Source organism: Plectropomus leopardus, chromosome 22 (genome assembly GCF_026936395.1).
Source record: "Plectropomus leopardus strain MGB_pleo_1.0 chromosome 22, ASM2693639v1, whole genome shotgun sequence".
Taxonomy (NCBI): Eukaryota; Metazoa; Chordata; class Actinopteri; order Perciformes; family Serranidae; genus Plectropomus; species Plectropomus leopardus.
The window spans coordinates 26,146,665-26,163,469 of NC_142197.1; the positions used below are offsets into that span (position 1 = coordinate 26,146,665).

General features: G+C 41.0%; 1 protein-coding gene across 2 annotated transcripts in view; it reads left to right on the plus strand.

Moving 5' to 3' along the window:
* ipo8 (importin 8) overlaps positions 1-14,578 on the plus strand; it is a 30,097-nt gene extending 15,519 nt beyond the window's left edge. Inside the window, exons 12-25 of one of the 2 annotated variants that reach the window (XM_042511354.2) lie at positions 1,034-1,150; positions 1,342-1,431; positions 2,282-2,447; positions 2,715-2,875; positions 3,517-3,642; positions 3,758-3,833; positions 4,193-4,318; positions 5,932-6,029; positions 6,134-6,229; positions 7,441-7,661; positions 9,627-9,832; positions 10,738-10,962; positions 11,295-11,424; positions 13,698-14,578. In XM_042511354.2, coding sequence (XP_042367288.1) covers positions 1,034-1,150; positions 1,342-1,431; positions 2,282-2,447; positions 2,715-2,875; positions 3,517-3,642; positions 3,758-3,833; positions 4,193-4,318; positions 5,932-6,029; positions 6,134-6,229; positions 7,441-7,661; positions 9,627-9,832; positions 10,738-10,962; positions 11,295-11,424; position 13,698 — 1,839 coding nt within the window. In that variant the 3' untranslated portion in view covers positions 13,699-14,578. The remainder of the gene's footprint in view (positions 1-1,033; positions 1,151-1,341; positions 1,432-2,281; positions 2,448-2,714; positions 2,876-3,516; positions 3,643-3,757; positions 3,834-4,192; positions 4,319-5,931; positions 6,030-6,133; positions 6,230-7,440; positions 7,662-9,626; positions 9,833-10,737; positions 10,963-11,294; positions 11,425-13,697) is intronic. The other variant, XM_042511355.2, reaches the window with a different exon arrangement.
* Positions 14,579-16,805: the final 2,227 nt, after the last annotated feature.

The following is a 16,805-nucleotide window of genomic DNA, read 5'->3' on the forward strand; positions in this document are numbered from 1 at the left end:
ATGCTCTAAATAACTCCTGACAGCAGCTATGGTCTTAAAGCTGCCAATTACATTGCAGAAGTAGGAGGGAAAGGTGTGTTTTGCTGTGAATGATGTGTTCATGTTCTGTAAAAAAAATAAAGATGCAACTTTGTTTGACATTTCAGGCCAGACATGGAAGTTGAGGTTGGCATCAATGCTGTTTGGATGGCTCGAGCTTAAGTTACTGCTACAGGTTAATGTTGTTAACATAAAATCAGTAAACCCTCAACACAGTCAGTTCTTGAACAAAATCTTTGTATTTAAGATTGGCTATCCTAAACGCTGTCTTTTAAGATCATCATCATCATGTCAGCTTGGCAGTGCTAAACTCATGCTACCACTATTCTTAATGATTCAACTCATTTAGGACTTGAAAGACAACCTTTGACTTGACTCTGGACTTAATAGCCAAAACCTGAGACTTACCTGTGTGAACATAACTATGATTTTGTTCCAGCACTGTTAGAAGGTTATAATATGTCAGAAGTTTTGTTTTTAGCTTATTCTGTTGTCACCATGTAGGGAAAAAAAACAATATATCCAGCTGATCAGATCACATCTTTGGATGAGGGGAGCTGTTTGTAAGAGAAAGCAAACTTTAACAGCCAGCAGAATGAACACACCTTTCAGTGCTGACTGGTGTCTGTGAGCTATAAATACTAAACGTAGACATATTCCAATAGTGCTCGTAATTAACAGTCTAGTTCCAAATATTTGTGGCAGCAGATGATTTAGTTGTAAATGAATTAATGTTTGGGAAATCCTTCCTCTGTGCTGGTGATAGCAGCTACATTATGTTTTCAGGTTGTCTGTCCATCTGTCCCATTTCAGTGAGCATGAAACTTTTTTTTGCCTTGAGGGAACATTTAGCACAAACATCCACTTGGATTCAACAGTGAAGTGATTCAATTTTAATGGTCAAAGGTCCAGGTCACTGTGACCACATCTGTCTCATTCCTGTGAATGTGACACAGAGACTCAACCGTCTCCACATGTCTCCTTTGGGCTTCAGGTTCTTCCTCAGATGATGGAGTTTTGCCACCATATACTGATGGACCCCCAAGCTGACCCTCGAAAGAAGGATGGGGCGCTGCACTGCATCGGAGCTCTGGCCGAGCTCTTACTGAAGGTACTCGTACGCGCCCACACACACACACACACGCACGTACGCACGCACGCACGCACGCGCGCACACACACACACACACACACACACACACACACCTCTGTGTTGGATGGAGCTTTCAGGTACTTAAGTCCTCTTGCCGCCGTGTTTTAATCTTCCCTGCTGTGCTGTGTGTCTGTGTGTCTCATGCTTTAGAAACGGGTGTACCGGGAGCAGATGGAGCTGATGCTGCAGAACTATGTCTTCCCTCTGCTCAACTCCCCTGTTGGTTACTTGCGAGCTAGGGTGAGTGACCCCCCTGAGACCCAAGTCAGTCTTAGTCTCAGTCTTAAACCTTAGAGGCAGCAATGTGCCAGAGTAGTGTCTCGCCTGAATAATTTTACATACAAGTTAATTGATACTATTGTTAAAAGGTTTGTCCACACAGGCTTACTTATTTCTGTTTTTTGGCACTTAAATTTTGTTGCCACTTTATGCATTTATTGTACTTTTTCTTTTGAAGGAACACTTACTTTATAATAATTGTTTGGTGTCACTCTGTTGTGTTGTGATTGATCTATCTGTTTATCTTTTAAACTAAACTATGAAAAGGAATATAAGACACTGCAATGTTAGCAATTAAAGTAGGTTTGGGTAGTGGAGACAAAACCGGTAAATAAAAGCTATGCAGATGCATGTGCCTGCAGCAGCGCTCGTACTACACCCCCTCTCTCCGCATAGGTCAGTGCCCCACCTGGGCCACTCCAGTAAAAAAAAAGGTCTGGACACGCCATTGCAAATCAGCCAAATCTGTAAGTCTACAAAAATTAGGCAGGCCAAATGCTAGGCTTCTGAAACGCTCCCGGTGTGGTATGAAGGCATGCTGCGGACTGCAAAAGGCTGCCCAGTAAAATTGTCCCTCCAGGCTCCCTTTCAATCAAAGTGCTGGCAAAGATAAAAAAAATGGGGACTATTTCATCACATAGTGTCGTGGCGTTTGCGTCTTGCTTCTTGGCCAGGTAAGATACAGGTTAATCACACTTTTGACCTGTGACTCTGGTGTTAGTAGCGACAGAGATGTGAACACAGTGTGGATGAACTAAGATGAAACGTGTCTGGGTGTATTAATCAGTGTGTTTCCACTGTGTGTTGGCAGTCCTGCTGGGTGTTACACAGCTTCAGCCCGCTTCGTTTCCATGATGAGCTGGTGCTAAGGAACGCCGTCGAGTTGGTCAAACAGGACCTGATTGATGACAAAGAGATGCCCGTCAAGGTGGAGGCAGCCATAGCTCTGCAGACGCTGGTCAGCAACCAGGAACAAGGTCTGTGGAGGAATATGGATGTTATTTTGCAGTATTTTGAAGTTGAGAGCTTTATTTTACAATTTCAGTTAACTGATACTGCTGTAAGAAAAACTTTCAGAGGACATTAAACAAGCTAATAAATGTTTTATTTCAAAATATTGAAAAACATCATATAAAAAAACACATACTGTAATGGAGGATGTTATACACATTGTGTGTGTGTGTGTGTGTGTGCGTGCGTGCGTGCGTGCGTGCGTGCGTGCGTGCGTGCGTGTGTGTGTGTAGCTAAGCTGTACATCAGGCCATACATCCGGCCAGTCATGCAAGAGCTGCTGCACGTGGTGAAAGAGACGGAGAATGACGACCTGACTAATGTCATTCAGAAGATGATCTGCGAGTACAACCAGGAGGTGGCTGTCATTGCTGTTGATATGACGCAGAACCTGGTAAGAGCACAACACACACTTTTTCTTTAATTTTCAGTATGACCAAGCTTTAAAGGTACACTATTCAGGATTTTACACCAACTCTGTTCAGATTTTGGTGGTCAAAGGTCAAGGTCACTGTGACCTTGTCAGTCTCATTCTCACAAAGGCAATATCTCAAAATTGCTTTTTGGGGATTTTTTTTTTTGTTCAAATTTGGCACAGTTGTCCACAAGGACACAACGAAGAACTCGATTAGATTGCAGTGGTCACAGTCTCTGTGATCTTGTGTCCATCTCATTTTGTGAACACAAAATCTCAAGAACACTTTTATGAAATTTGCTCAAATTTAACACAAACATCCACTTGGACTCAAGAAAAAACTATTCAGGATTTAGTGGTCAAAGGTCAAAGCACACTTTAGTCATTACTCAAGAATTCATGTGTAAATCATGTCTAAAGTTCAAAGGTCATCCTCACTTTGACATTTCAGTGTTCTGCAAAAACAACTTTTCTGTCTATTACTCTGCATCATAACTCAGCAACAGAAGGAAAGACTTTTGGTCAGATGTTGAATTGGTGACACTAATCTTAAAACTGTGTGTGTGTGTGTGTGTGTGTGTGTGTGTGTGTGTGTGTGTGTGTGTGCATGCGTTTGGCAGGCAGAGATTTTCACCAGGGTCCTTCAGAGTGAGGAGTACGAGGAGAACGAGGACAAGACCGTCATGGCCCTGGGCATTCTCAGCACCATCGACACCATCCTCACCGTCATGGAGGACCACAAGGAGGTCTCCCTCTCACTCACACACACACAGACACACACACAGTCATCACAGAAAATCCTCAGAACATGGTAGAGTATTGTGTGTGATATTTGATACATTTTTCCATCCTCCCTCTCAGATCACTCAGCAGCTGGAGGGGATCTGTTTGCAGGTGATCGGTCTGGTCTTGCAGAAGCCCATCATAGGTATGGCAGGTGTGTGTGCACAGGCGGTTTTTACATGTCCAAACCCACTTACACACACATACTTTCAATCAGTTTCCTATAATGCCAATGCATCAATTATGATGTTGGGCTTTATCAATACAGTTGACATGTATCTTTTCCTGCTCAGTGACACCCTGCAGTGTCATATTGTCCCACTTTTTTTTCCAAGTCATCTTGAAGTGGTGCTGACATGCACCTCAGGCTTGGTATCATGTGAAGCTGTTTTTTATTGGTGTGTGGTAGTGTGCAGCCTCATCAGAAGTCAGCACATGGTGGCTCACATAGATGAAGTTATTCAGGGTGTGTGTGTGTGAGATAGATGACCAGTGCTGTTCTGTCCTCTGCAGAGTTCTACGAGGAGATCTTGTCACTGGCATTTGGCCTCACCTGTCAGACCATCTCCCCCCAGATGTGGCAGCTTCTGGGCGTCTTGTACGAGGTCTTCCAGCACGACTGCTTCAACTACTTCACTGGTACGTCTCATGTGAACATGCACCCACGAAAAATGTTAACTGGGTTGCAGAATTTCTTTTTTTTTTAAGTTTGAGTTTGAAGTGGACAATTCACCTGCACCTTCTGTAGTGTGACAGACAAAACATGACATCGCATGTTTGTTTTGTTTCTAATGCTCTGTGTCCAAAAGATTTTGGTTGTATAGCACAAGATTCTAACACTTGACATTTTTCATGTTCTCTATTATGTGGATAATTTAAACTCCTCTTTCTCTGGCATGATAGAAGTGATCCTTTCTCTGGGTCAATATATTCATTGCAGCAAATGGAAAAAGCCCTCCTTCATTTGGTTTATAAATGACTTTGAAATATTCTTCTCATCAATTAAGAAAATGCACTCTAGTAAAATAACAAGAAAGATTTGTAGAGATACATGTGGTGTCTTGCTATTTGGATTAATGCCCCTTATTTTTGAAGTCCTTGCTCCTCCTTTAACCCTTTAAATGCCAGTTTTTTTTATGATGCCACTATGTTTTTCGATGAAAAAAAACACAAAAAGTATTTTTTTTTTCAATATACTACAGAATCAGAATCAGAATCAGAATCACGTTTATTGGCCAAGTTCAACAAATGAGGAACAAGGAATTTTTTCCGGGTTGGCAATGCTCACAGTACAGGGGAGGGAAATAAGTTAGGGATAAGAAAAATAGAAAAAAAGACAGACATAGACATGTAATTGTATTCACAAAAGGAAGAGATAGAGAATATATACAAAATGTACAGTATGTAATTCAAAAATATACAGTATGAACAGTTTAGTGCAAAAACCACTGTGCATGAGGTAGTATAAATATATATATATATTTGTTGTTTTTTTTTGTTTTTGTTTTTTTTTGTTTGCTTGTTTTTGTTTTGTTTTGTTTTGTTTGTTTTTCTCGTTTCCTGATCCTGCATGCAAAGTTGTTGTTTTTTTCTTTGTTAATGACAGTCTGGGATATGTCAATGATTAGCAGCAACATTGTGACAGTACACCTGGTGGAAGTATCATTTATTTTCTCCATATGCCAAATATGGTAAAAATGATGTAATCAGGTGGAAAATAGTCAAAATGACAAATTCCAAGTCAAAAGCCCAGAATGACACCCAGAAATAATACAATGCATGTTTTTATGCTTTGATGGCTGGGGGATCAAAAATGTCAGTTTGAATGGACTTCAATGGAGCATTTTTTGCCCTTAACAGTCTGAATGTAACTATTTGGTTTCCACAGTTTATTTTAGACTTATTGTAGGAGCTGAGCTGGAAATTCACAGATTCAACAAAAATACACAATCTTGCCAAAATGTATGCCATATGCATGAACACAGCCAAAATTATTAAAAATGAAGAATGAAAAGTGTGTAAAATGTGCCAAACAGTCCCTAAAGGTTAAACATGTGTTTAATAAAAATGAAAAATGAAGTTGTTTTCTCTCTGGTCAGATGACTGTAAAGCTACCATAGTTAGCCTTGAAAAACAGTGAAAGATAGCCTGGCTCTATGACAAACACAGCTGTGCCAAACTTCTGTATCGCTGGAGGATCTGGATGCAGGCGTCACAGCTGATGATAATGATGGTCTTTGTTTGTGTTACAGATATGATGCCTCTTTTGCACAATTATGTTACAGTGGATACAGACATGCTTCTGTCCAACCCAAAGCACTTAGAGGTCATCTATAGCATGTGCAGAAAGGTACGGCTGTAAATGTCTTCACCCGCTGAGCGCGAGCCTCTGCTCTCTGACCGCTGCTGCTGAGTCTTAACTGGGCAACTGTTCTGACCTCTGACCTGTTGTAGGTGCTGACTGTAGATGCAGGTGAGGATGCAGAGTGTCACGCTGCCAAACTGTTGGAGGTCATCATCTTGCAGTGCAGAGGCAGAGGCATCGACCAGGTCAAAAGCAGCACCACACAGTCCACACAGTCCTCAAAGTCCTCAAAGTCCTCAAAGTCCACGCTGTCCACACTGTCCACGCTGTCCTCGCAGTCCACGCAGTCCTCACAGTCCACACAGTCCACACAGTCCTCACACCCCACACAGTTCCCACAGTCCTCACAGTCCTCACAGTCCACACAGTCCACACAGTCCTCAAAGTCCCCACAGTCCCCACAGTCCCCACAGTCCACGTAGTCCTCGCAGTCCTCGCAGTCCACGCAGTCCTCACAGTCCTCACAGTCCACACAATCCTCACACCCCACACAGTTCCCACAGTCCCCACAGTCCCCACAGTCCTCACAGTCACTTCTTTGGAATCACTAACCAAAACAAATCATCATACATTCACCCCAGTACTTCCCAACTGTCTTTTTTGGACACACCCTCACAGTCTTGTTGTATAATCTTAATGACCCCTTCACTGACATGTCATGTTCCAAATGTAGTCATTTGAATGCATTTTAATCTGGATGCTTTTTAAACACTATTAATATGTATTTCAGTCCTTCTTGAGAATTTGAACAGAAGCACATGATGGAGGATTATATTTTTGCACTTCAGTTATGTGGAGAATATGTACTTTAAAAGATCAAAGTCTTGACTATTAACCCTCTGAAACCTGTTACAAGAAAATTACCTGAAATGGAGCAAAAAACCTCTCTCTCTCTCTCTCTCTCTCTCTCTCTCTCTCTCTCTCGCTCCATCTCTCCCTATCTCTCTCGCTTTCTCTCTCTCTGCCTTTTTGAAACTAATTTTCAGGTCTTTTCAGGTCGAAAATTTATCGTAGTTTGTGAGACATCTCTTGCCAGGTTGCTCACTGCGTACTTCGCCATTTTTTCAAATGGAATCAAACCAATGTGCTCAGGTTTCAAAGGGTTAAATGCATGTGAAAGGTGTCTGGATACAGCACAAGAAAAACTGATGTTGTTTCAGGTTTCAAAGGGTTAAACCTTGTAATGGGCCAAGCTTCTAGTGACATTTTTTTCTTAAATAGCAATTTTTTTTTTTTGTTTAGCAGCTGACAACTTTAATTTTATAAACTTTTCCAGACACACAAAAAAAACGTATAATTACATAAAGGAAATGTTTAATAGTTGTTGTATTAAATATAAGAAGTTAAGCTGTAGGAGTACCAGCAGCCTCCTTTATCTGTGCCTCCTCCTCTGCAGTGCATCCCTCTGTTTGTGGAGGCAGTCCTGGAGCGTTTGATGCGGGGGGTGAAGTCCAGCGAGCTGAGGACCATGTGCCTGCAGGTGGCCATCGCTGCTCTGTACTACAACCCCGCCCTGCTCATGCACACCCTGGACAACATGCACTTCCAACACAACCCGCAGCCCATCACCGCACACTTCATCAACCAGTGGATGAACGACACCGAGTTCTTCCTCGGGTGAGAAGGACGCTTCTGTTGTTTTCAGCTAGTTAGTGTATAATGATGTAGGATCAAATCAAAGCCACAAGTTTCGGGTCATTCATGATGTAAAATCAATTTCCTACAGATGTTTGTGGCAAACAGAATTACCAGGACATGTAACTGACAACTAATTTGATACTTTGATGAAAATCAAAGCAACAGTTGTGAAGCTGCATTCATTGTTTGTTTGTTATGCTGAGGCTTTATGTTTTCCAGTTGTCCGTCCGTTTGTATGTGGTGTGGAGGTACATAGGTACGTCCCATTGCAAAGACATCGAGATATCGCTGCATTCATATGATAACATTGTGAGAACGATCTTCATGTACACAGATCCACAAAAACAGCCGAAAACGCTGTAGTATGCATGCCAGGCCAGTAGCTGGCGTCGTAACTTTGTAATGACACACCATAGAAGAAGACCACATTCCTGCACTTAAAGGCGCTCTTCCACAGAGCGGTGAGTTTAAACAAACAAGAAGATGATGGCGAATGCAAGTACGAGAACCAACAGTGTTAATAACCTCAGTAGAGTCAGCAGCACAAACAGCACAGCTCGGTAGTCGGCCGTTGTCGCTCGCACATGGCTGTTTGTCTGAAACATAAAGCACGTACATGAAGAGCAGCTGCAATGTCACTGTTCTCGCAAGATCCACGCATGGCCAGTTTACACAGCGACAGAAGGGGATGTGTTTTCAAAAAATGACACTCTGGAACCCAGTTTAAAAAATTTGCATTTTCAGGCCTCCAAAACCCCGCTGTCATTCGGATGAAAGACCAAACCGCAACTAAACTTCATGCAAGATCCGTTGCCATGTAAACGGCCCCTAATTTAATTGGCTACCTTTTTCCTATTTCAATGTGTCTCACAAGGTTATTTTATGTCAATGAAACCACATTATTTAATATAATTAATAGTTATTTTTATTAGTCATTGATTATTTTACATAACCATTTTAATACTTTTAATCATGAGTTCCCAAAACCTGCAAATATTTTGACATTCAACATTCGACGTTTTGTAAATTAAAAAGACATTATGGAATTGATACAGTCAGTGTGTCTCTCGCTGCTCCTCTCTCTGCTCCTCTCTCTGCTCCTCTCTCTGCTTCTCTCTCTGTTCCTCTCTCTTCTCTCTGCTCCTCTCTGTTCCTCTCTGCTCCTCTCTCTGTTCCTCTCTCTGCTCCTCTCTGCTCCTCTCTCTGCTTCTCTCTCTGCTCCTCTCTCTGCTTCTCTCTCTGCTCGTCTCTCTTCTCTTCTCTCTGTTCCTCTCTCTGTTCCTCTCTGCTCCTCTCTCTTCTCTTCTCTTCTCTTCTCTCTGCTCCTCTCTCTGCTCCTCTCTCTTCTCTTCTCTCTGTTCCTCTCTCTGCTCCTCTCTCTGCTCCTCTCTCTGCTTCTCTCTCTGTTCCTCTCTCTTCTCTTCTCTCTGCTCCTCTCTCTGCTCCTCTCTCTGCTCCTCTCTCTTCTCTTCTCTCTGCTCCTCTCTCTGCTCCTCTCTCTGCTCCTCTCTCTGCTCCTCTCTCTGCTTCTCTCTCTGTTCCTCTCTCTTCTCTTCTCTCTGCTCCTCTCTCTGCTCCTCTCTCTGCTCCTCTCTCTGCTTCTCTCTCTGTTCCTCTCTCTGTTCCTCTCTGCTCCTCTCTCTGCTCCTCTCTCTTCTCTTCTCTTCTCTTCTCTCTGCTCCCCTCTCTTCTCTTCTCTCTGTTCCTCTCTCTGCTCCTCTCTCTTCTCCTCTCTCTGCTCCTCTCTCTTCTCTTCTCTTCTCTTCTCTTCTCTTCTCTTCTCTCTGCTCCTCTCTCAATTCTTCTCTCTGTTCCTCTCTCTGCTCCTCTCTCTGCTCCTCTCTCTGCTTCTCTCTCTGCTTCTCTCTCTGCTCCTCTCTCTGCTCCTCTCTCTGTTCCTCTCTCTGCTCCTCTCTCTGTTCCTCTCTCTGCTCCTCTCTCCAGCCTCCATGACCGTAAGATGTGTATAATCGGCCTGAGCGTGCTGATGGAGGTCCCCAGTCGGCCGGCGGTGCTGGAGGGAGTGGCTGCTCAGATCGTTCCCTCCATCCTGCTCCTGTTCCTGGGCCTCAAACACCTCTACGCCTCACGCCTCATCAACAAACCGGACCTGCTCACCCACGCAGGGGCCCAGGATGAAGACCAGAATGGTGAGGGAAGATCACAGCGGGATGATCTGAGAGAAGTTAAAAGAGCAGAATAGAAATTGGGAGAATGGAGTGCAGGGTGGATTTGGAGAAACGAATGTCACATGAAAGAAAGCAGAGAAGAGAAAAGAAGTAGGTTTAATAATAAAATGAGATTGTCCATTTCTGCCAAAGGATCTTCCATCAGTCGAGTCATCATTCAGCCCTGACCTGAATGAAGGAATTCCTCAACCTTGTCTGCTGCGTGTAGACCAGACTGATAAAGTAGATCTTTATCTCAACATACCAAGCTTTGTTTTCTTCAAACTGGTAAACTATAAAATCTCCAGTTTAAATCCAAGTTATCTAGCTTTTTACATATCCACATAGTCATCTGTTATAACTCCAACACCGTGTTTTCTTGAGCATTTTGGCCTTTTGAAGCAAATGGCAACCAAATTTGTACCCAGAAAAAAAAGGTGAAGTGAGTCATCAGAGTCTGAACAGTGAGCGATGCATGAGCCAAGTGGACATCAGAGGAACTTTTTCTGGCCTTTAACTGTATAATGTCACCTGACTGTCAGCTACAATGTCATTGGAATAACCCTATAGAGGAGTATATCTACATATATACACACACACACACACACACACACACACACACACACACACATATATATATATATATATATATATATATATATCTACCTGGATTGTGAAGACCACAAAAGTCCAGTTCACTAATAAAATTGATTAAAACTGATTAAAATCACGTATATTCCTATTGTTTTTTTCAGTCAGGAGATAAATCTCTGTATGATGTGGTTCTGTGTGCTTGTCCAGGAAAGGTTTCTTTCTCTTTATAAAAAAATGCCTTAATTTCATAATTAAATGTTACAGTGATAATTTCTAAATGTGTCTATGTGCAGAGGAGATTCCCAGTGATGAAGACGAGGTGAACGAGAACCACAGTGCCATGCAGCAGCAGGCCAGCATACCGACGAGCCAGGCCGGTGAGGATGATGACGACGATGATGACGATGACTACTGGGACGATGACTGCCTGGAGGGAACGCCCCTGGAAGAGTACAGCACGCCTTTAGACTACGACAACGGAGAGGACGAGTATCGCTTCTTCACCTCGGCCCTGCTCCGTATGTCAACACTGTTGTCCACGTGTTGCCTCAAACTACTCCTCACATCTTTTCATCTCTGCGCTGTATTTACACACTGCTTTATTTCAGCCAGAGCTGCTCATCTATCTGAAACATGATGTCCACTTATCAGCACGACAGCTCATCATTGCAACCGAACCCTGTGTGTGTGTGTGTGTGTGTGTGTGTGTGTGTGTGTGTGTGTGTGTGTGTGTGTGTGTGTGTGTGTGTGTGTGTGTGTGTGTGTGTGTGTGTGTGTGTGTGTGTGTGTGTGTGTGTGTGTGTGTGTGTGTGTGTGTTTGTTTGTTTGTTTGTTTGTTTGTTTGTTTCAGGGGTCCAGAGCAGTGATACAGCCTGGTACCAGTGTTTGACGGCTCCGCTCAGTGAAGACCAGAGGAAACAGCTGCAGGAGATCTACAGCATCTCACAGCAGAGAGGGAGCACCGCCAGCAAGGGCCAGTGGTGAGACACACACACACACACACACACACACACACACACACACACGCGCGCACTCACTTTAGAAAAAAAATTTGATACCACAGGGAATATTTGACATTCAGGGTATAAAATGTAAAGTTTCAATGAAAAGATAAATATAACCAGGTTTTATTACAACAAGTCTTCCTTTGTTGGTCAGGAGCAGAAAACGGCAAAATGACTGTAGGAAACATGAACAATAAGAGAGAGCCAGACAGACCAGCTGCTCTCAGCGTTTTTATACTAGGGCTGGACCCAAATATTCGGATATTCAGATATTCGTTAATTGGTTAGGTATTTGTTTTTCAATTTAGGATTCGGATATTCATTTTTTTGTTTGTTTTGTTGTTTTTTTTTTGCAGAGGATGAATGTTGTTGCAATGTCTGTGAGAAAAAAAATAAAACGCCTAAAAACATGTTAGGTCTTGGATTTGTTGGAGTTAGTATGCTCTGCCTCTGTGTGCAAAGAGCAGTGCATTGGGTGCTCATTGAAGTCAACGCTTCAGGCAGTTGTAAACGGGTTTATTAACTGAGTCGAGTCATTTCAGTGTCGGTGTGAGCAGCACCAGAGCGCAAAAATGTGAGCCCCGCCCTGCAGGTCAGTATTCGGGACAGCCCTAATTTTTACTGTGGAAAATGAGGACTGACACTTTTGTAAACAGGCTCAATTGATATGTATCAATAAATGTGTATTTTGACAACATTTAGCACACGCCCCTCTCTGCTGTAAGACAGATAAGCATAAGGAAAAACCCCAAAAATAAACCTATAATGGTGAAAAAAGGAAGAAACCATAGGAAGAGCAACTGGACAGACGGACATGCAACAGATCTCATGTGTATCGCGTCCCTCTTCTTTCCCTTCATTACTCTTTCTGTAGATCCCTCCAAATGTTGCTGTTGTCTGTTAGAAGGTTCCACAGAAGAGTCTCCTCAAATTTGTTCCGAAAATCTTCCACAGCTCGTTCTGTAACATCCGTTAACTGGCAGCATCTTTGCAGACATGGCAGTTTGTTGCATAGCTTTATGCATCTGTTCTGATTGGCTCCAGAAAGATTCCTGATTTAACCCTTTCAATTCATTTAAGCTATTTGTTCATAAAAACATTTTAGACTTTTTTCAGGAAGTGATTGGATTTTTTTTTTTTTTTTCTTTTTGGTGTGGCCTGACCTTGTACTGTTTCTTACTTTCTCACATTTTATTTTCATTCTTACAAAATAAAATATCATTCAATTTTACAACTTTTAATAATTTACAATATTAATCTAGATTTAAGGTGGTATATAATTACTAAGAATTTGTAGGCATTTTTTTTTATCACATTAACCTGTAATTTTAAAGTTGTGAATACCTGTTAGTTAACAAAATATATATAGTACCAGAATAATTTATTATTATTATTATTATTATTATTATTATTATTATTGTTATTATTATTGTTGTTGTTGTTGTTGTGTAATTTACCACTTTATGTCATTGTTTTATGTTAATCTAAATTTTAAATATCACAGAACTATACTCTAAGTCATCATCTGTTAAATATGGAAATATAAACTTATTCATTCAACTGAAAATCAAAAGTTCATTCATTTTTGTGAAAACTTTCAGAATTCCACAAAATATCTGTCAGTTAACCAACAAATCTATGTAAAATTGAAGAACCAATACTTATTTTTCTGACAACTGTCAGTAATTGTTTCTCACGTTAGATATGTATTTACAGTATAAGCCTTGAATTTAACCATTGCATGTATTCAATTAAAAGAAATAAATATTTGTGAAATCATGATCAATTTGAGAATGTATTTCAACAGTATTTTATGTGAGAAAAACTTGTTTCTATAAGAACATTCTAAAGATCTAAAGTTAAAGTTATTTAACAGTAGACATGTGACATTAGATTGTCTGTTTTTGTAATTTTATTTTAATTGTACATGTGTCTCAGTTATACAGGACAATACTGTAAAATTACAGAACCAATACTTTTACTTTTTATTGTCAGTAATTGTAATTAATTTTAGGGATATATTTACAGAGTTAAACCTGAATTTAAGTTACAGCTATTCTTTTTTGTATTTTTTGTAAAAATTACGATAAATTTAAGATTAATTCTTTTAATATGAGAAACATCAATTTTCTATTTAAAAAATTTTTTTTTGGTTGTTCACAGTTACAGGTGAATTCACTGTCTATCTTTGTAATGTTATTGATATTTTACATGATTTTGAGTGAGAGTGAATCTTTGTGTGTTTTCAGAGTGCTGAGGAGAGTGACGGACTGTAGTGTCAGAGAGGGGGCACGAAGAAGAGAGGAGCTGGTCTGACCTGACCTAAGGTGGATTTCAATGTAATGTGAATTATCTCAGTCCAGATCAGACCACATCAGACTTACTAGAACCCATCAAAACCAGGTCCCAGGGTGATGTCATCATTTTGGACCTGGTGCACTGTAAAGAGCCCCGACTGGAATATTCCTATCACCAGGACAGGACCGCTGGCCTGTGTGTGTGTGTGTGTGTGTGTGTGTGTGTGTGTGTGTGTGTGTGTGTGTGTGTGTGTGTGTGTGTGTGTGAGAGTGTGTGTGTGTGTGTGTGTGTGTGTGTGTGTGTGTGTGTGTATGTGTAGGTGTGTGTAGGGGTGTGTGTGTGTGTGTGGACTCCAGAGAAAGGTCTGCATTATAATTATAATTGTCTTTGACCAGCAAAATAAGTTTTAAGTTCTTGTACAGTGCAGTCCTTTGGTCTGTGGCTAAGTAACTGTGTTTGTGTGTTTGTGTGTGAGTGTGTGAGTGTGTGTGTGTGTGTGTGTCTGAGAAACTGTAATAAATAAAAAGACATCAGTGTGAGTTTGTACTGTAAGCGCTTGTCTTCGTCTCTCTCTAGTCAAACACTTTTTATCATCTCATGAGGCAAGAAGAGCCCAATTTCTGTCAGGGTGCCTTGTATACAGGAAGCAGACAGACAAGAAGGTCAAGGGTCAAAGACTTGTGGCCTCCAGCTGTGTGTCACGCACATGAAATGTAAAATTGTAGAGGCATCTCGAAAGAAGCATTTTTTGTCATTCTGTTTTTCCCTGGGTTTTGTATTTGTAAGGGTTTTCACAACTAATTTAAGAAAATCATAAAGTTCATGTAACATTTTTTGGAGTTGTTATTTCATCCTACTCAGCTAACATTACTCTGGTGTTTTTGCTGTGTTTGTGCGTCTGGGCAAATTTTCCAAATGTACCTGCTGAACATTGGTGTGTGAGCTTTTTCATTTTAAGAATATTAGCATGCTAATGTTAGCATTTAGCTCCAAGGAACTTTGGGCCTCATTCACCAATATCTCCCAAAGATATATAGTTTGTTCTAAGAAACGTTGAAATCAAAGTCTCCATCAGATTCATGTAACTACGCTGTAAAAAAAACACTGTTTTCAAGTTTTTACTTAAAAAAGTTAGTCTGTGCTGCCTGTTGACTGAATTTGAGAAGACAACTTGAATCATCACACAATAACCTCGACTTGTAATCTCAAATTCAAACTTAAAAGCTTAAGGCAGCCCAGACACTAGCTTTTCTAATTTGAAACAGTTTATCTCATTTTACAGTGTACTGTGACACGTCAAAATGTCTGGTGAAAAAGGCCTATTGCCCTCATAAGTTGAAAGAGTTTATCCTCATTAGCATAAGTAAACACATACATTCAAGATTAGAAACATTCAAGGGGATTAATGCCAAACATGTGAATGCCAAACCAACAATCATATTTAGTAGCGTCAGGAAGGTACATAAAAAGACGCCAAAAATATGCACTAATCAACTACCTGACCTGCAAATTTTATGCATTAATAGCAAGACAGGAAAAAGACAAGCACCATGGCATTCTCTAAGCTGAGTGTGCGTGTGAGCGTCATGTGGATTTATAAAAGAACACAATGTTTTTTTGTAAACTGAATAAAATATCTTATTAATGAGAAACTATGATAGTACTTTAAACCCTATAACCTAATAGATCTGAAGAAAATGCAATAAACAAAAGGTGCGTACAAGTGCTCATTTGTGTGCGTAGATTCTGTTCTCACCTAAGAACAAATCCAAAAACTAAAACACTGGTAAATGTTAGAATCTTCATTAAAAACTGTGTCAGTGGGTTTTAAGAAGAATCTTTTCCCAAAGGGCTATTGGTGAATCAGGAACTTTGTGAGTTTCTGTCTTGTTCAATCAGCGCTGAACACAAACTAAAGCTGAGGCTGAAAGGATTGTGATAAGTTCTGCAGGAATTTAGCAAGTTACAACCTCAAAGGCTGAAAATGAAGCCAATGCTGAAGTGCTAAACACTGCAGTTCCTCTAATGTCCACTTGAGGCTGGCTCCAAAAACTGTCAATCACATAGACCCATGTTAAAATGCCCGACTACAGCATCTAAAGTAAACATGTTTACAGCCTGATAATAAAAAAACAGCATTCATGACAATGGGACAGGGGGTTACTTTTTTTATAACTCACTTTTTACATTTAATTAAGGCTTAAAGTTACATGTATTTAAGAGCGGGACACTTGAGTGACAGGCTGTCAGTAGGCGGGTTTCCATTACAGATTTATTCAAAACTTACGCGATATTTTCTAAATGTCAGTAAGACACAACTGTGAGATGACTGTGTTTCCGCTGAGTGATGTTCTGTGGCTTCTCCTCTGGTGATAACATCCCAAGAAGCATGGTGATGGACGTCCAAAATGTTAGCAGCTTTATTTCTGTTGCAGCCACCACACTATCCGCCATTATTTCCAATCCAAGGCCATGTAGGCGTGTTATGAAGCCATGATGAAAAGGCGAGGTCCTTATACGAGGGAGCAGCCACGTATGAGGGATTTCTGGGAGGTGATACTCCACAATTTCACAGAGGAATTGTGGATTCAAAACTTCCAGATGATCCACTCAACTTTTGAATAGTTATGTGATGCAATAGCACTTCTTGTAGTGCCTGCTGCAGCATGAGGGAGCCAGTTTTTCCTGAGGGAGCTTTTTCCAATTGCCTGAAATACCACTCAGGCAAGCAGATTTTTTTTTTTTTTTTTGCAATAAATGGGAGTTTTTTTCGAAAATTGACATGTTTCCATTGGTGTATTTTATAATCCCAATTTTAATTTGGAGGATTTTAGTGATGATTGAAGCCACACAAAAAACAGAAGGTGATGTCCAGTGGGCAGTTGTTCCTTGGTTCCCCTCATTGCTCACTGTGAACTCAGTCTTGTTCCCTCTGATTTGGTATTCCTCCTGTGTTCTGTTGCAGCTTTTGTGTCGTAATGCTTCTTTTCCTCATTGAGTCGATGTGCAGGACAGCAGAGAGCAGCTGAGTACAGAGGAGCTGTCCCGGGGTGAACAGA